At 31.6% G+C, this 20,208-nt stretch overlaps 2 protein-coding genes and 1 long non-coding RNA gene across 3 annotated transcripts; 2 read left to right on the top strand and 1 right to left on the bottom strand.

Annotated features, from left to right (window-relative positions):
• The first annotated feature begins 1,010 nt into the window (after nt 1–1,010).
• Nucleotides 1,011–5,641, top strand: LOC105763885 (G-box-binding factor 3). The gene is made up of 13 exons (XM_012582280.2): nt 1,011–1,177; nt 2,143–2,261; nt 2,462–2,506; nt 2,617–2,712; nt 2,795–2,875; nt 3,257–3,292; nt 3,469–3,617; nt 3,766–3,814; nt 3,958–4,006; nt 4,407–4,600; nt 4,708–4,785; nt 4,893–5,018; nt 5,100–5,641. Exons 2-13 carry the CDS (start codon nt 2,199–2,201, stop codon nt 5,259–5,261), a joined length of 1,128 nt encoding a protein of 375 aa, XP_012437734.2. The 5' UTR covers nt 1,011–1,177; nt 2,143–2,198; the 3' UTR covers nt 5,262–5,641.
• A 3,463-nt stretch (nt 5,642–9,104) lies between these two features.
• Nucleotides 9,105–9,796, top strand: LOC105763887 (uncharacterized). The gene is made up of 2 exons (XR_001124450.2): nt 9,105–9,238; nt 9,550–9,796. It is a non-coding gene; the product is annotated as an uncharacterized LOC105763887 (long non-coding RNA).
• Nucleotides 9,797–18,367: 8,571 nt separating this feature from the next.
• On the bottom strand, nt 18,368–19,343 carry LOC105763886 (NDR1/HIN1-like protein 13). The gene has a single exon (XM_012582282.2). It carries the CDS (start codon nt 19,223–19,225, stop codon nt 18,488–18,490), a length of 738 nt encoding a protein of 245 aa, XP_012437736.2. The 5' UTR covers nt 19,226–19,343; the 3' UTR covers nt 18,368–18,487.
• Nucleotides 19,344–20,208: the final 865 nt, after the last annotated feature.

Here is a 20,208-nt window from a genome sequence, read left to right on the forward strand (position 1 = left end):
ATTTCATTAAAATTAAATCGATCGATTTAATCAATTAATCACCGGTCCAATTTTAAAATAATTGATTTTAGCAAACACAAAAATAAAGCAGAGCTAAAATAATAAAACTAACAAGGAAATGATTCTTACGTGGCAAAATAAAAGGCTAGACCCGAATAGGTCGTGAAAAGTGGCCAATGGTGGATTCCAAAAGATCCATTAATTATAGTTAAATCTCACACAATTAAATTATTCAAATTTTTTTCTAAAAAAACAAAAAAAAATTAAATGAATCATGACACGTCAGCTCACATGACGTGTGGAATAAATTGGAAACCTTACCCGAGACGCGTAGCTCGAGTCATAAACGTACACGTGTACGGTTCAGGTGACGTCGGAATATATATATAAAATTGGCCAACGCGAATATCGAATGGGTCCAACTCAACAACCAAAATTGTCCCCCCAGCGTATATCCGGTGTACTTAGAGTTAATTGCACTAATCATCCTCAAACTATTATCTTATTTTAAATTGATCTCTAAACTTCAAAATATTTTAATTATATTCTAAAACTATCGATGCTAAATCAATCAAGGTATTCTATTATTGAAACCACTAATTTAGTCATTAAATGACATATGAAATCTTATGTGACATAATTTAAAATAAAATTTTTAAAGAAAAGTAAAATATTATAGAATAACTTTTAAAAATAAAATCGAAAAAAGAGAATGAACGACAAAATCTTTTACAATATTTATTTCTTTAAAATTTTCATAAAGATTTTAAGTCTTATTTAATAGCTAAATTAATAATTTTAGTAAAAAAAGGACTTTATTAATATAACATCAATTGTTTAAAAATGTTTTTAGAATATTCTAAAATTTGAATATCAATTTAGAATGAGAGTTATAATTTTGAGATGTTTTGTGCAATTTACTCGTGTATTTACATACAGCGCTCCTTTATGCGACACGTGTTTGGTGACGTGGTTGTTTACCTTGGCTGGCGCTTCATTTCTTCTTCTTCTTGTTCACCCCAGCCATAGCTAAAGCAAATTAAAAAAAAAAAAATTAAAAAAAATCCTCTCAGCTTTTGTTCAGTTTTTGAGTAAAGATTAATGCAGTCTTTTTGACTATTTTGTTGAATTATTCTTTCGCAGAGTGAAAGATTTTCGGATTTTTCATATTTTCAAGGTATGTTGAAATTGAAGTTCCGCGTGTATTTTTTTTTTTTTGCGTTATTTTTTAGTGGATTAATGCGTAAGGTTATGTTTGGTTGCTAAGAAAGTTGATGAAACGTGCTGGAAAGTCTATACTTCAATTTAGTTCTTTCTGGATTTTTTTTTTTATTTGGTGAGGTAATGTAGGAAAGTGGATTCAATTTGAAGCTACAACGATCGAAGCTTTTTATTTTTAACAAAGTAGAATCTGTGAGCTGGCTTATTTTTTCAAATCATTACGGAATTTCGTAGGATTTTCTTTTTGTAATTTTTAGCGTTTATCTGTTCATAGATCTCGTAAATTCGTAATAAATTTTGATTAGGAATTAGACGAAGAAAATCGGAACAGCAGTAATTAAAATATTCTTCTCTTTTTAAAATTTTTTTGGACTCATCTAAGAAAATCTTATTTCATAGGAAAAAAAAAGTGCAGAAATCTGTATTTTTCTCGTTGTGTGAGTGACAAACTACTTGAAAGACGGTTATACCCTCGTCCTTTCATATATATATATATATATATAGATATATATTCTGGTCTTTGCATGTGTAAATTCTGTTTAATTAAAGATTAAGAAGTACGAATCAGAAACTTGTGTTTGTTTCTAGAGAAAATTGATGGACTGCATCAAGCTAGTTCAATGATTACAAATTTAACTTTCATTGATCTGGTGTCGTTTTGAGCATTCAGTAACGCCATATTTGTGTGTGTGTATATATATATATATATATATATTTCTGTTTTACGAAAAAAGTTATTCTGAAGTAGAATGAGTTTGATGATATCTTCAAACTACATAGAGCCTTATGGAAATTCTAACATTAAATCAAAATGATTGGATCTAATTGCAATTCAGTGCCAATTTGCTTCTATGATTTTTTTTTCCTGAACCATTCATATTGTTATCAAGCACAATTTCATGTTTCTCTCCTTGATTGCAGTTGAGAGATAGTCAAACAAAGTTCTCAAAGTTAAGTTTCAGCTTTGGTGGTTGACCATGGGTAGCAGCGATGAAGGAAAGTCATCTAAATCTGACAAATCATCTTCACCGGCACCACCGGTAAGCTGAGAGGTTATGTCTGTTTAAATGTTGAAACTAGGAAAAAGCTGCACTATTTTATGGTGGAAAAGAACATCTGCTATGCTATGTATGATTATCCAATGGTCGTTGTAGTGGAATTGGCTTAATATTTAACCTTTTGTGGAGATTAATTTTTAAGGCTTGTATCTGACTACTGGTCAATCCTTTTCTATCCGCAGGACCAGACCAATATTCATGTCTATCCCGATTGGGCAGCCATGCAGGTTATCTACTTTATGCATGCACTTAGTTTCCTCTTTCTTGCTGCTGTTTGAAGGCATTTTTTCAATGGAATTTCTGACGGGGATTTTATGGTTCTTTATTACATATTCAGGCATATTACGGTCCTCGTGTTCCTATGCCACCATATTATAACTCAGCTGTGGCATCTGGCCATGCTCCTCCCCCCTATATGTGGGGGCCAACACAGGTAATGCCCATGGCTCCAGTGCATTTAATAACTTCATTTAAGTTTACATTCAACTTCTCTGTAACTAATATTACACTTCCAGGCTATCATGCCACCTTATGGGACACCTTATGCAACAATATACCCACATGGGGGAGTTTATGTGCATCCTACGGTTCCTATGGTAAGTTTGCTTCGTCAGTATCTTCTAATTGGAGTGTTATTAACATAAAATAAAAATCTAGGAGTTTACCTTGTTTTGCATTTTTTATATGAATGCATAGTTTTATTATGCTTGGTGTGTGTCATACGCATACTGTTGTACAATTTTAGTCCTTCTTGCTGCTTTATGAGTAATCCTTTTTAATGGTTACCGACTAGTAATACTGGTGGATTCCTTAACAATTACCAGTATAACTCAGAGACACTGAATTTAAAAATGGAAAATTGAAGTCATCCATCCCCCTCCATCAGGATATGAATTAAATGATAAATAAAACCAAGAGCTCTGCTTCTGTTATATCTCATGTTATATTCTAATGCGTTGTTTGCTTCTGAAATCCAGGGATCACATGGTCATGGTGTTCCATCATCACCTAAAGTAAGAACTAAGTATTCTTTTGTTGAATTAATCTTTTCAAACTGTTGCTATTTTTATCTTTAATTATTGTTGATACACATGCATATACACGGCTTGAATGAGTTAGCTGGGAAGTTGACAGTCTTTGCTTTATGCTTTAAGCTGGTGTTGAATATAACCAGAGCATTGTAATGCAGGCAGCACCAGAAACACCTACAAAGTTCTCTGGGAATACAAACGGAGGCTTAATGAAGAAGCTGAAAGGATTTGATGGCCTTGCAATGTCAATAGGCAATAGTACTGCTGAGAATGCTGAAAGTGGGGCTGAACCCAGACCATCTCAGAGGTTTGTTCATCTTTTCTGGACAAATTAGTATTCTTCAGGATATCAAAGTTATGCCTCAGCAACCTATTCGTAGGAGATTGCATTACCAGTTGAACTTTTCCCAGTTGATCTGTTGTGGCTAGACTAATTTTTATGATTATGTGGACAGTGCGGAGACTGAAGGTTCCACTGATGATAGTGATGGGAATACAACTGGGGTGAGATCTCATTTCTATCCGGTTAACCTGTTTCCAACTACTTGTTCATTTCTGTACAATTTAGTTTATTTGAATAATATATTAAACAATTATTAGGGTCCAAATGCTAAAGCTTGTTTTTGTCATTGTATGTCATCTATCAGGCAGATCAAACAAGATGGAAAAGAAGCAGGGAGGGAACCCCAGCCATTGGTAAGATATACTCCTGCCTCTCCATCTCCCCTTTCCTTTTTCCTGGTATGCATGTTAGCCTCTGTGATTTTCGTGATTGATATCATGGTGTGGAACTATACTTGGATGCATGATGTTTCGAAGACAGATTAATTCACTAAGATTTGAGTCTGCTTTTAAACTTAGATTTTCTTGTGTCTTGTATGTCCTGTTTTTAAATGAACATTCTACCTATGAGAATTAATAGGAAGTCCCATTAGAGATACGCGGTCGCACTTCTGAGAACTTGTATGTGTGGTACTTGGGTTCTTGAGCTTGATATGCTAAACTTTTTCGTGATGAAAAGAGTGAGATTTAAATTATTCTAGTCCCACTTTCATTTGTGGAGGTTTAGGCTAATTGATTATGGTCTCTGTGTTAGCAGGTGTAGAAGGGAATAATGAGGCAAGGTCTAAACCAGTCGCTGCACGAGAGGCTACTGCAACCATTTCTCCTAAACCAGTTGGATCCGTACTTCCTTCTGGCATGACCACATCTTTGGAGCTTAGTAACCCTCCTGCCAAGTCCAGCCCTACAAATGTACCTCGTGTAATGACATCTGAAATCTGGTTGCAGGTATTTCTTTCTATCCTGCCTTTCAAAGCTATCCTTTTTAGCTTGCCTATGATCCGAGTTGTTTCCGTTATCTTAAGCCGTAGCTAACTTAAATTAAATTTAAATAGAATGAACGGGAGCTGAAACGGGAGAGGAGGAAACAGTCTAACAGAGAATCTGCTCGAAGATCAAGGTTGAGGAAGCAGGTATAAGAAATATATCTTGTTTCTTATTTGCTTTAAAACATACTAATCCCAGATTTGAAGTACGACAATGAATTATCTGAAGCTAAATGCACTGCATTGTTTTGTAGGCCGAGACCGAAGAGCTTGCCCGAAAAGTTGAATCCTTGACCGCAGAAAACACAACACTTAGATCCGAAATAAATCAACTAACCGAAAAATCCGAGAAACTAAGGCTAGAAAATGCTACATTAGTGGTAGGGAAGTTTAACTTTTTGGAAATTACCCCCCTTCTTAAACTCCATAGTAATGACTGGTGAAGCCTTTTTGTAATACAGGAGGGATTGAAAAACGGTGAACTAGGATATGCAAAGGATATAATTATGAACAAGAAAGCAGACAAAGAGGGTGAAATGTACGAGAAAAAGTCGAACTCCGGTGCCAAACTGCATCAACTCTTTGATCCGAGTCCGAGAGCTGATGCTGTGGCTGCTTCATGAACAAGGAGAAGAGGTATTACCCATTGCCTTAGTCACTTTAGACATTAAATTTGACAGACCTCGTAGCTTTGGCATGTAATTATTACTACTAACAATTAGCAGAGGGACTTGATAGTGTTTGTTAGGATTGAAACTCTGTTTTTTTTTTTTTTGAGTTTTCTTATGGCTGAACTGATTTATGGTTTTTATTTGAAAATCAGAGTGATGAGAAAGCTGAGAATCAAGTAGTGTATATTAAGGAGAAATTAGTGTTTATCCTTTAGGAAAGGGTCTTGGAAACAGTGGAATTATGTAAATCTCTTATGGTTATGCAAATATTTAATGACGGTGCGATGTGTGATTTGTCATTAAATTAAGATTTCATTGGTCTATTTGAATAATATTAGTTGAGGCGTATTATTTAGGTTTGTATTAAGAAAAGAAAGAAAAATCATGAAACTTACAAGTAAATAGGATAATTAATATGTTTATATAGCATTAGCGTCGATTATGCATGTGATATTTGAATATTCATATGTTAATATTTGTTTGTTATATTTTTATGCACAAGAATAGTAAATTAAGATGACGTATTATATATAATTAGATTACCAAAAAAACGTTAGGTTAGTGTTATCACTTGTACAGTCGGTTATAATTCATTAATTCATTTTGCAATGGGACTGGTTAAATTTTTTCTCTATTGCAGTTTCGTGATCATTATTAATTGCACATTAAATTATAAATTTGAAATTTGTCCTTAAAGTGAAATGTACCAATTAATTCTTTTTGAAAGAATTTCTTTATACATTATGTATACAGTTTTTAAATTCGTATGAGATTTTTTCTTAATATGTAGATAAATTTATCATATTGTTGGTGTTGATTAGATGAAAGGATACTATGGGAAAGAGTGAACGACAAAGGAAAGCGTGGATCATATTTCATTTAAAAAGGTTCAAATCTGGTTTTAGTCCTTTTAACTGTATTGAAACTTATGATTCAATCCCTTTACTTCAATTTGACATAATAAGATTCTTCTAAGTTCTACGAATTGATAATAAGTTTGAATTTGATCACTTAGTTATAACCATGCGGAAATTCAGTTAATGTAAATTAAATGTTTTAAGATTGAATTAAAAAAATACTCTAAATGATGTGAAATTAGAGAGATTTGAGTCACAAATTTACCAAAACCATAATTAAAACTTTTACAATGAAAAATAAAATTGAGACTTTTCAATTTGTTTGATTTGAAAAAGTCCAAATTTGTTGTTAATTCTTGAACTATGTGATAATTGTGGATTTGGTTCTTATATTCTAATTTGATCGATTTTAGTTCTTATTAGTTAATTTTAACCTATTATTTTAAAATTTCAATAATGATTTAAACTATAACCGTTAGTCTGTTAGGTCAAATTATGTTATTAGTCATGTATCGCATGTAAATCGTGGATTTAGTAGCTTATCTATTTGATCCATTAATTAAAAGATATGATTTTTAGAGTATTAAGTCAAAATAATAAATTAATATAACAGCATACATATGATAGTTTTCACATAAGATTTTGAAAATAGTATAATTCAATTTAATGAATTTAATAATTATCGTTTAGTCGAGACCTGAAATTTTAAAATTTGAAAGTGTAAAGACTAAAATGACCAATTTAAAGTACATAGGCTAATTTCATGACTTATGTATAGTACAGGATTAATAGCAAAGTTTGACTCTTTTAAAATAAAGTTCAATCGATAATATTGTTAATTTACTTCAATTAAATTTGAATGGTTTAATATGTAATTTGTCTCCTGAACTCGTCCAAAAGTACTTAATTGGTATTTGAATTTTTTTTTGAATCTAGTTGGTACTTGAATTTGTATTCCATCATCTAATTTAGTACCTCCGCACTAACATTATTACTTTATACTGACATGGCACTGATAACCAATTCGTTGGTGATACATGGCAACCTTTTAGTATGCCATGAGACAAATATAAATTTTAATATTTAAAAAATTAAAAATATATAAATTAATAAAAAATATACTTTTTTCATATCAAGAAAGAACTTGGATAAAAATTTATACTTTATTGATTAATTTATTTTTAAATATTTTTAATTTATGCTTGTCACATGGCATACTGAGAAGCTTCACATGTCATCATCAGATTGACCATTAATGCCACGTTAGCATAAACTAATTGTGTTAGTGCGAAGGTACCAACTTGGGTGATAAAATACAAGTTTAAAAAAAGTTTAAGTACCAACTAAGTACTTTTGGAGAAGTTCAGGACTCAATTTGAATATATATTGTCGAAACCGTTTTTTGAAAACAAAAATTTTAGTTGTCGACTTTGAAAATAAAACTGGAGTCGCCACTGATCCTTTATTAAGGTGTGATCGGCCCACCTTAAAAATAATTTTGGTCTGCGAAATTTGAGAAAACAGGTTCGGGAGTCAGTTACGCACGAGGAAGGATTAGCACCCTCGTAACGCCCAAAATTGGTACCAAATTGATTTTTTTTAATGCCTTGGTGTCGAAAATTTAAAAGATTTTAAAAGAAACTTTTATTTCATAAACAATTAAAATAATAAGACATTCTTATTTCAAAGAAATAAAACACCACACCCAGTGAGTTAGGCGCAATGTTTTAAATCTTCAAAATACCCGAATCGCCTTTCGCTTTTGAAAATTCTTATTTCGAGAAGAAAATGTCATGACCATGAAGTTAGGACCCAACATTTTGAATTCGAGAATAAGCTTTTATTTAAAATTTGTGAATTTATTGCAAAATAAATACTTGGCTTTCTAAATTCATCGAAAAATAATCGCAATCCAGTAAGTTAGGACACAATCTTTCCCGAGAATCATGGATGCCAAATATTTTGGAAATTTGTAAAAATATGATGATTTTAATGCTTCGATAAAACCAAAATATATTTTCCGAAAGGTATGTTAAAAGTTAATGTATAATATGAAACACAACTTTAATTTCAAACATATATGAATAAATATTTACAAATATATATACAAGTACAATATACAAGTAAATTTGCAAACAAAAAGAAAGAATGAAATTCATCTAACCAAAAAAACTAATAAAAAGTGCATGTATATATGTATATGAAAATCATGAAAATAAAATAAAGATAAAAAATGTATATGTGTATATATTTACAAAAAAATAAAAATGTATAAGTATATATAAAATATAAAGTATATAAAATTTTTAAAAACATAAAAATATATATATAAAACGTATGAATAAAAGATATGCACGTATTCATAAAAGCTTAAAATATATATATTAAAAAATGCATATATATTATATATAAAAATATGCATATGTACTATATGAAAAAAATGCATATATGTATATATTATGCAAAAACCATGCGTGTATGAATATAGAAATAATGATAATAACCATAATAATAAATAATATAATAATAATAAATAATGATATAATGATAAATATTAAAAAAAATAAAAAAATAGCTAAAATGGACTAAATTGAACTTAAAAACAAAAAAAATGGGTAGATTCGAAAATAAATAAAATAGGACAAACTTGAACACGCGAACAACTATGGGGGACTAAAAGGGAAATTAATCCCACCCTCCAAAACGCTGCGCAGCGAAGGACCGAATTGAAACAGAAATGAAAGATGTGGCAAAATAAAAAAAAAAACAACATGAGTTTAATTGAAGTGCATCGCAAAAAGGAATGGCCAATTGCGCAAATATCCCATGTGACGTCAGAACGCGCGGATCCTCCCCTCCGGGTCGGGTCACCGCGCGGGTCTGTCCATTTAAAACGGCGCCGTTTTAATTTTGTTATAAAAGCAACATTTTTTAAAAAAAAAAACATTTCCTGCCATGTTTTTAAAAAAAAACTTATGAACCCTAGCCTCCTCTGCTAGGGTTCCCATATTCAGCCCCCCACCGCCGCCGTTCGCGTATTTTTCCCAACCGCACGCCACCGCCGATTGAAAGGTAAACAAAACTCCTCTTTCTTCCCTTATCTTTTGTCTCAAAAAGACATGAAATGGTAACCAAAAACAGAAAAAAGATTCGAGGAAAACAAAAAGAAATAAAAACCTTCAAAATTGTATTCTGATCTTTCGTGTTTTCTAATGTTTTTCCATACAACGTTTGCCTTCCTTCTCCTTTAATCCTTCCCTCCCTTTTACACTGATTTCCCCCTCGGTTTTTATAACCGAAAAATAAAGAAGAGGAAAAAAAAATCTCGCAAAACCCCCATTATTTTCTATTATTGTTGCATTTGTGCGCCTCCTTTTTTGCAGGTTTGGTGGCGTAGAAAGCGTATGCACGTGGAGGCGCAAATCGCGCAGAGGGAGGCTTCTGGCCCCGAGTCGTGCGGTGGTTGGGGTTGCGCTGAAGGTTCTAGGGTTTTTTAGAGTTGGGCTGGTTTGGTTATTGTTTGGGTAATTAGGCTTGAGTTTTAATTTTGTTGGGCCTATATTGGTTTAGGCCCGGGCAATTTGGGCTTGTACATATATCATAAATCAAACATTAAATTTTCTAATCAAACTTCTTAATATTAAAATGTCATATATTTAAATTTAACGAAAGTCCATCAATAGTTAGACTTTATTTTTTAAATAAGAAAAAGACCAAAACCTTAAAACTAAAAGTAAAGTAATTCAATTTTAAAAGTCGAAAGAATAGGACTTCTCTTGTTCAAAATCTTGGGTCTTGATTGTTTTGTACAAAGGACATGTACTTCCTTGTATTTGAACCTCCTAGATCCTTTGTAACTAATGTTTTTAGAATCGGATTATGGTTGAACTAGTTAGGGCATTGATTTGTATCTGATTGATTTGAATGGTTTGATTAAAAATTATTTAAAAAAAAAGAAATTCGATTCAATCAGTTCAATTGCTTGTTCAACCAGTTCGTATCAACTCTTAGTAAATCAATTCAATGCCATTCTCCGGATTAGTACCTCAACCGATTCTCGATCTAACCAATTTGATCTAGTTCAAACATCATTGTTTGCAACACATTCTGTTGTTTCTTTATTACCTTTTTTACCTGTTAATCAATATTTTTAACCATTAAACTTAGGGTTAAATATAAAATTAGTACCCGAATTTGTTCACTTCTCCCAAATTGGTATTTATAGTTTTTTTTTGTCTCAGATTAACACTCGAACTTTTTTTCCGTCCATTAATTTGGTACTTAAGCCTAACGACATTAAGATTTTGTTGACGTGGTAGCGTTAACCATTCGCATGTCGCCACGTGTTGCAGTCCCAAGATTGGGCCATTTTTATTTTTATTTTGACCGTATTCCTTTAATTTAAAAAACAATGATTCGAATAATTTCTTAAAATTCATGCACCGGTTAGTGAAAGGTTTCCACCGATTCCTGAAAAAGCCTTTCATCACCTTTGGGAAACCTTTCATCTATTAAAATCTTCATTGAATCCATTCACTAGATGTTTCCATCCTTCAATATTGCTGGTAAAATCTTTCAGAATCTCTGCTATTGTAGAACTCTTTCATCATCTTAGTCATCTAAAAAATTGGTTCATTATCTCATTGAAAGAATCTTGGTTTCATCATCGATTACCCTAGTTTGAATCAAAATTATCCTACTTTGGGTTTTTTTTTCGGTCTTCTTGAATATTCGATTGAGATTTCTTTTTTCCATGTGATGTGGTTTATATTGGGTGTTTTTTTCATAAAAAGAAAGTTTTTTTCCCCTACTTCGATTTTGAGTCATTATCACAACCCCCGGTCTCTTTTCTCACAGACGATAAACACATCAGAATATTAAAATTTGCAGAATAATTCTTCAACCCAAGTTACAACAAAATGACGGTATACAAAATTGCACAAATGCTTCAACTCAAATCACAAAACTCTTTATTTTTCACACACCCAATAATAGCAGACCAAAATTTAAACCATAATTTCCTTCAACCCAACAATTTAAAAGCAAAAATTTACCTCTTTGAGGTTATCACAACCAAAAAATTTTCTCCCTTTGTTCCGTGAAGTATTCGCGTGGAGCCCTTAAACTGCAACGGCAGTAGAAAACCCTATTTTGACCGCTTGATTTTCTGTTTGCTGAAGAAGACGTGAAGGAGATGGAAAACGAAAGAGAGCACAAAACCCTATTCACGTTGAAACGAAAGAGATAAGAAACGAAGAAGTGAAGGAGAAAACGAAAGAGAGAGAAGAAAAAAAAAAGGTTGAAGACGATGGTAAAGAAATTTTTTTAAAGGAATAATATTATTAAGTAATAATATTTAAAAGAATCCGGTAAAAAATGTCCAATCTTAGGAGTGCAACACGTGGTGGCACGTAAGTAGCTGATGCGTAAGTGGTCAGCACTATCACGTCAGCAAAATGGCTCAAATACCAAATTAATGGGCAGAAAAAAAGTTGAGGTAACAATTTGGGACAAACAAAATTATAAGTACCGGTCTAAGAGAAGTGGACAAATTTACATATTAATTTTGTATTTAACCATTAAACTTAAGAATTTTGTTTTACATTTATATGTGCTAATATTTTATTGAGCTAAAGAGTTTTGAGTTTAAAAATTAATGTTGAATTGAGTTCAGGTTGAGTATTAAACTCGAGTTTTGAGCTAAGCTCAAGCTTGCACCCCTATTATAGAATATAGAATAATTGAAGGCTATTTTAGTAGTAGCAAAGTAAGGCAATTTTAGTTCATCTTTTTAAACATTTACAGCTTTTCTTTTAGGTATCTTCAAGTGCTGGCTTTTAAAAAATAATAATTCAGACAAAAGCCAATCATGTGATTTGAGATTTCTCAACCCAATAAAAAGGTCTAAAATATGCTTCACATCACTATAGATATATATATATATATATTTACATTTGAGGTTTAATTTTTTATTTTTATTTTAAAGAATTTTTTATTTTTCAAAATTTAAAATTCAAGTTCAAATTATTAATATTGTTAAAATTTTCCCATTAAATATGCTAGCATAGCATTTTGAAATAAAAATACTCATTGAATAGTTTTGTAGCAACAATGTATTGTAATAAAATTGAATTTAATATAAGAATTTTAATTGTGTTAACAATTGAATTTCTAATTTCAAATCCGAGAAATAAAACGTTGAATTCCTTGAAAAATGTAAGGAGATTGAATTCTAAAATAATTGAATTTGTATTTTCAAATCCAAAAATAAAGAGACTAAATTCCTTAAAATAAATATAAGGATTGAATTCTAAAAATAATTGAATTTGTATTTTCAAATTCAAAAAGTAAAAAGGCTAAATTCCTTAAAATAAATGTAAGGAATTAAATTCCAAAAGTACGAAGAAATCATAAATCTTGAGCATATTTTAATCTAGAAAATTTTGCTAAAGATATATTCAAAATTCATTTTGTTTTTGTAAGGATTATCAATTTTATTTAATAATTACAAAAAAAATGTAATTATTAAGGTAGCAGATACACAATCTTGTAATTACAAGAAATTCTAATTACATAGATGTGTTTGTCTTCCTATTTATTAAGTAGGATGTGGGTTCGAGTGCGCTGAATGTAACAGCCCGTTTTCAGTGAAATCAGAACAGTGGTTTCGGGACCACAAATCTGAGCTTGAAAGGAAAATTATTTTAATATTTTTGCATGGTCTGTATTATGATAGGAAAGACATATGAAAATTTTGTTATGAAAATTTTACCGATTATATGTTTAATTCTATAGAAAGGACCAAATTGCATAAAATGAAAAAGTTGAATTCTAGTAGCTAGAGGGATTAAATAGCTATGGAATTCAAAATTTGAGGTCCTTATAAGGCAAATAGACCATTAAGAGTAGTTAGTAAATATTTATGATGATTCATCCATGGAAAATTAGAAAAAGAAAAGGACTAAATTGAAAATTAAAATAATTAAAGATGATAATAAACTAATATCATATTATTTCATCATCTTCCCCAAATTAAAAATACATGGAAACCCTAGCTAAGAGAAAGTGAGCTCAAGCAAGTTGTTTTGGTTCAATTAGGTATGAATTCTTGTCCCGTTTTTAGTAATTTTTATATTTCGGAGATCGTAATAACTTAATCTATCTAATTTGGGGATCAATTTGTAAATTTATCAAAGTTTTAAAATTTTACCATGGATGAGTACGCTGAAATCTTGAAATTTACGGTAGAAAATGAAAGGTTGTTGATAGATAAACAACTTTTGTAAAGGAAATTTTCATGAAATTATGATTTAGGGACTAAATTGTAAAGATGTAAAATTCATGGAAAACTTTTTATTTTTGTGAAATATATGGACTTTTATTGTTATACAAAAAATTCAGTTAGACTTGGTATAAGTATTAAATTGCATTAATTTCATTTTTCGAGCCTAAGGACAAAATCGTCCTTAATTAAAAGTATAGGAGAAAAATGGTAATTTTGCCTAGGATGCGAATTGGATGGAATTGAATGTGAATTGTATTAAAATGAGTTAAATTTACTCATATAGATCCAGATAGACCTAGTTCGGAATTGGATCAAGGAAAACAAAAAGTATCGGATTAGTAGCATACGAACACGAACAATTATCGAGGTAAGTTCATGTAACTAAATTGAGAATTTATATGTGTTAATTGAATTGTATGTATGTGTTTGTATTATTGTCATGTATATGAAAGTATTTACATATCCGACAATGATTGATAAGTATAAAGTTCCGTTTGAATAAATGAAACTCGATGGATATAGGATTTCATGTATTGGTTGTGGTCTTGTATATGTTGCGGACACACCACAACTCTTACGAGCATCCTGTTATAAGCCCTCTCGAGCTTCCCGTTACATGGTTCCTGTGAGCATCCCGATTGGTATTGATCCTGCATGTGTTTTGAACATACCGTAGCTCTTTGTGAGCGTCCTGTTATATAATCGGTATTGATCCTGCATGTGTTGCGGACATACCGCAGCTCTTTGTGAGTGTCCTGTTATATGATCGGTGTTGATCCTACATGTATTGCTGACATACCGCAACTCTTTATGAGCATCCCGATATAGGCTCTTTGTGAGCTTCCTAATATGGCTCGCTTGAACTTACTGATATATGGCTACCCGGAGCTCCCTGATAATAGCTCTTCGGAGTTACCTGTTAAGCTCACATGAGCTTTCTGTTTTAAAATCTTATAAGTTTCCTGTTATAGCTCGGATAAGCTTCTTGTTACATGGCTCACATGAGCTTCCTATTATATGGCTCGAGAGAGTGCTTCCTAATTATGTGCTCTAATGAGTACCCCTGAATATGAATTGATGGATTATAATTGTACACCTCAAGTGTACTACATGTGTGTCCATCGATATTTCAAATAAATTCAACGGGCAAAGTTCTGATATGGTTAAACTGAACTTGAGATGATTTGTCATGGAAATTTATATGTTATATGGAAATATGATATGAAAAACATATGTATATGAAAGTTATTACATGATGAGCTCATTCATGTTCTTAGTATTTATGTGAATTACTTGACTAACATGATTAGTGAAGTTGTTTTTTAGACTCTTATCCAAATTGCTTGGATGTCATTTATATGTTTATTTTAATGAAAATGAATGGTAAGTTAAATTTCTAGTTATACGAACTTACTAAGCATTAAATGCTTACTCGGTTTTTCTTTCCTCTGTTTTATAGTACTCGGAAGCTCGTGAAGGTTGGAACTTGGTCGGAGACACATCACACTATCCCTCAGACTTCTCGGTATATAAAACAAGCTAACTTTTGGTATAATGGCATGTATAAGCTAAGTAGGCATAATGATGAAATGTTTTGATTGTAACTAGCCATTGGAATGACTAGTATTAATCATATTTTGATGTAGTTATATAAGGCCTTATCATGTTTGATATGTGTATTGAAATGGTTGAATAATGGAAGTTACATAAATATACTTATATGTTTATATGACCAATTGTGTAAGATTAAATACTTAGATAAAAGGGATGTTATGACATGTATTAAACTTGAAATTGGCTTGAATTGAAGGTCTTGTTGTGACTTGTAATGGTACAAAAATTGGTTGGATAGGTTGATGCTAGGTTAGGTGAGAAATAAGGCTTGGAAATGGCTTTATTTTGTCCACACGGGAAGAGGCATGGGCGTGTGTCTCAGCCATGTGACACACGGCCATGCGCACAGGCATGTGGTTTGGTCGTGTGTCCCTTGCATCTTAAAATTTGAGAAACAAAATGCTTCGAATTGCTCACACGAGTAGAGACACGGACGTGTGTCTCAACCGTGTGCGCCACACGGCCTAGCACATGGGCGTGTGACTTGGCCGTGTGACCCCTGCACTTAATTATTAAAAATTAAATTGTTCACACGGCCTAGCACATGGGCGTGTGGTTGGTCGTGTGACCCAAGTTAGAGAGTTACACGAGTATGGACACGGGCAGGGACACGACCGTGTGCCTCACATCGAATGCCCACATGGCTTGGGAAATGGGCTTGTCACTTGGCCGTGTGAGCCACAAGGGCGTGTGTCCCCTGCATTTAAAATTTTTTTTGAAATTTCGCGAAAAATTCTCTGAGCTCCTGATTTAGTCCCAACTTGTTTCAAATGCGTAAATTGGGCCTCGAGGGTCCATTTAAAGGACAATATGTTTGAATATGATTGGTTTCGAATATGAATAGTAAATGACATGAATTAATTGTATTTGTTCTGTAAACTCCGGCAATGCTTCGTAACTCTGTTCCGACGATAGATATGAGTTAGGGGTATTACACTGAAGCACAATATACTCCTATTTATGGGTTGAAAAGTAGTTATGGATATTTCTAGGCATTGTGTATAAAAAAACAGATATGACCAGAACCTATAATGAGATTATTCAAAAAAACCTTTTCTAGAAAAAATAAAAGTTATGTGATTGATTACTTGCGAATTTTTTTAAATATTCCCATTACACTCCATTAAGTAAAAACACTAATTACAATTATTATTAAACATTTTAAAATAATATTTGAATAATTTATTAAATGAAAATGTGTGATTATGATTATGATTATTAAGTAATTTTGCAAATAGACCCTTATATAATTGTGAAAAGAACTTCAAATTTCAAATTTAATTATTAAGTAATTTTGCAAATAGACCCTTAGATAATTGTGAAAAGTACTTCAAATATTATCATAATCATTTTATTTATTAAATCAGATAAATAAATTATTCAACTATCATTTTAAAATAAAAAGTGAAATTACAGTATGGCTAATTATTTTGTATACTTGCAATGAATTTTAAAAAAATTGTCAAATATCTTTAAATTATATTTAAAAATAATAATTAATTAAAAGATATATGACCACTTCATAAATTCATTTGTAGAGTTTTTTTTTTTAATTCCATTACCAATTCTACTACCTAATAATACTCCTTACATGTATTTTTTCATTAATTATATATTTCAATGAAAGTTATTTTTTATTCTTTTAAGTTAATCTTCCCAAACCTTATTTTCCAAGTTACATCTAGAGAGTTCATGGGTCAGGTCGAATCAGGTTCGAGCTTAATTTAAGCATGATATTAATATATTTTATGCGTTCTTAAACTCAACCCGACCTAAAATATGTGCTTAAAATTTTTCTCAAACTCACCCATATTTGCAAAAACCTAACCCAAACCCATTTTAGACACTCCCATATTAATTTTTATTTTTTAAAAAATATTTATATTATTTTAATTTAATATTTAATAATTCTATATATTTTTATTTATTAAATTTTAGTATATATTCATCTTAACTTTATTTAATGTTTACATTAGATAAAGTTTATATATATTGTATAGATTTACTTCATATGTGATATAAATCACATAATATAAAGAATTATAAACTTAAAATCGGGTCAGGTCGGGTCGGGTCGAGTTAGACTCAGGCCTTGAATGTTCAAGCCTGAGCCCGACCCATATTTTAAATGAGACAATATTTTTATCGAAGCTCATTTTTCGGGCCTAATACTTTTGTCCAAACCATCTCAAAATTTGGACGGACCTTCTTTTTACATAATGACTGAAACTACCCATAATCCCTCTCCAACCCATAAATAGGAAGATAATACGTTTCAGCACACTCGAACTCACATCCTCTTGCATTGACAACAATGCCCATACCAATCAAGCTAAAACTCAATCAACAAATCTCGTTTAGGTTTTGCATTAATATAAATGTATGAATAAATGATACTTCGTAATAATAATAATAATAATAACACACAACATTAGATACAAATTGTTCAAAGAATTGTATTATCCAATTAGTGTTTGATGAATGTGAAGTTGTGTCAATAAATATTGAGCCTGTTATCCATTAGCACAATCAAACTCATCAATTACAAAATTATTCGTATTTTAGTAAAGGTGTAATTATTGTTTTAATCCCTTTCTTATATTGAATTTTGAGATTGAATCATTCTATTCCAAATTGGCATAATTAGAACTCTCTACTTCCCTCTATTATTATGAGCATGACTCAATTAAACATTGAAAAGTTAGTTTAAGATTAATTTGATGAAAGTTGGTTGATGACATTATTAATTAATTATTAATTTTCTTCAAATAAATCTTAATACTCAAATTAAACGTATTATCTTTAGATATCCAAAATATAATTTTTACCAAATATCGCAATAAGCAAAAAGTGCCCATTGATGCACTAAATCTTTTAAAATTATTAAAAACAAAAATATATAATTATCATGATATAATTACTATATTTTTATGACCAAAAATTTATTATATATATTTTATAATTGAAAATAGATTACTAGGATAAAACCTGAACTCTTATGCCTTAAAATATAATATTTGGCTAAAACATAGATATATATTTAATTAAAATGTATGAAACTATAGTATGAATCAAAAGTAAAAGTAGTATGAAACCTTAAGTCGAATTCCATTTTGTTCTCTATACTAAAAATGAGTAAATTAGTCATTTTACATTACCTCAAAGAGTAAATTAGTTCTTCTGTTAAAATTCAATCTATTTCTATGGTTAAAAATTGGTCTTTGTATGTCAATATGAGATACACATTGAATACGAGTTTAGTTATTCCGTCAGCTACGCTAATTTTTAACAGTACAAATGGGTTAAAATTTTAACATAAAGAATTAATTTACTTTTTGATGTAATATATAAAGATCAATTTATCTATTTTAAAGTAAAATGAGTAAAATTTAATCTAAGTATCAAAATTAATATCTTTTTATTTACCATTTTAACATGTCGATGACGCATTTAGGCATGTCACCACCGTCAAGCTCTTTCATGGTGATTCCGTCGCACTTAACAGTCACCGCCACCTTACCAATCTTCAACCCCGTCACACTCACACCAACTTTCGTCCGAGCCTCCACGTTCACCGCCAATATCTTGTTCCGGTACCGGCTCCGTAGCCTCTTCCCGACCCAATCATCCACCAGCGTATTACTCACCTTCGTCTCCACTTTCAAGCTCATCGTGCTCTGTTTCCACATAGTGAAACCCGGCACCGCCGTTGTTCCCACCGGAGTCTCATCTCCTCCTTCCCCGACGCTCACTCCAACCTCCGTTTTGCCGTAATAGTACGTTATCTTCACGTTCGGGTTCTTCATTTCGAGCCTCGTCGTCGTCGTGGCGTCGAGGTAGGTTCCGTCGGGTCTTTCGGTGACATTAAACCGGGTTGTCCGAAACGACCGAATACGAAACACGGGGAATTTCGGGTCGAACCAAATGTAGAAAACTAAAACGCCGATGACGGCGAGGAGAACCAAGACCAATACGAAGATACAGAGCCAACAACAACAAACACGGCAGAAGCTATGATTTCGTCTCCTTGGGTTAAAAGATGGCGGGAGTACCGGTTTACGCGGCGGCGGCCTAAACCCAGACTGAGCCGCCGCAGGTAAGTTTGGGTCTCTGTATCCAGGTGGCTTTTGGAGAACCGGTATCAATGGTGGTTCTGACATTACTTGCTTTTTTGAAATCAGGGACCGAGTTTGCAAATTTGGGATAAATTTGTATAATTCGATGAACCAAAAGCAAATCTAATTGATGAATGAATGAATTTGTTTTGTAAGGCAATACATGTGAATTTAATTTAATTTTTATTTTCATGCAATAATAATCCAATTCAAGTGTATGAAAAATATTTGGGTTAATATACAATTTGGTATATGTGTTTGGCTTTAGTGTTCGATGTGATACTTGTGTTTTTTTCCAATTTAGTATATGAATTTAGCTTCAATGTTGAATGCACAAATCAAATGACATAAATTGATTTAATGAATATTTGACATGTGTGTTCTAATAAAAAAATAGAGGTGCCTAATCGAGAAAAAAACACTTTGATATTAAATTAAACATTAAAACTAAACTTAAGTATTTAACTGGGACAAAAAAAGCTCACATTCGTACTGAAATAAACATTAAAACTAAATTTAAATATCAAATTGAGATAATAAAAAAGAACTTAAGTACCAAATTAAACATTAAGACTGAATTTAAGTAGTAAAAGTATATTAACCCAATTGGTTTGAGTAAAAGGATGATCTTGTTCTTCCTAAGTTGTTTGTAGTAGGTTTTGTCATTTGTGGGGAAGGTGTGTGGTGTTGGGTGGAAGGGCCTGTTCTTCCACATGGGGACCGGAGCTTCCCATGTCCCGTTCTCGCTGCCATTATCCACTTACTTGTCGTTTTTAGACATTCTGTTGGTTTGTTTGTGAAGCATGAATAAGAAATTAACTAGAGTTCATGAATAAATTTATTTATATTCGTTTAAAGCTTAAATCTCGATTCCTATTGAATTATATGTTTATTTTATTTATTTATAAAATTTATAAAAAAATTAAAAAAGTTAAAATAAAAATTTACAAAATTTAGGGTTAGGCCTACCACCCCTAGGGTTAGAGATATATGTTGTATTTAATTTTTCGACTCTTTTATCCCTTTTA

The sequence above is a fragment of the Gossypium raimondii genome, chromosome 12 (assembly GCF_025698545.1).
Source record: "Gossypium raimondii isolate GPD5lz chromosome 12, ASM2569854v1, whole genome shotgun sequence".
In the NCBI taxonomy this organism is placed as follows: domain Eukaryota; kingdom Viridiplantae; phylum Streptophyta; class Magnoliopsida; order Malvales; family Malvaceae; genus Gossypium; species Gossypium raimondii.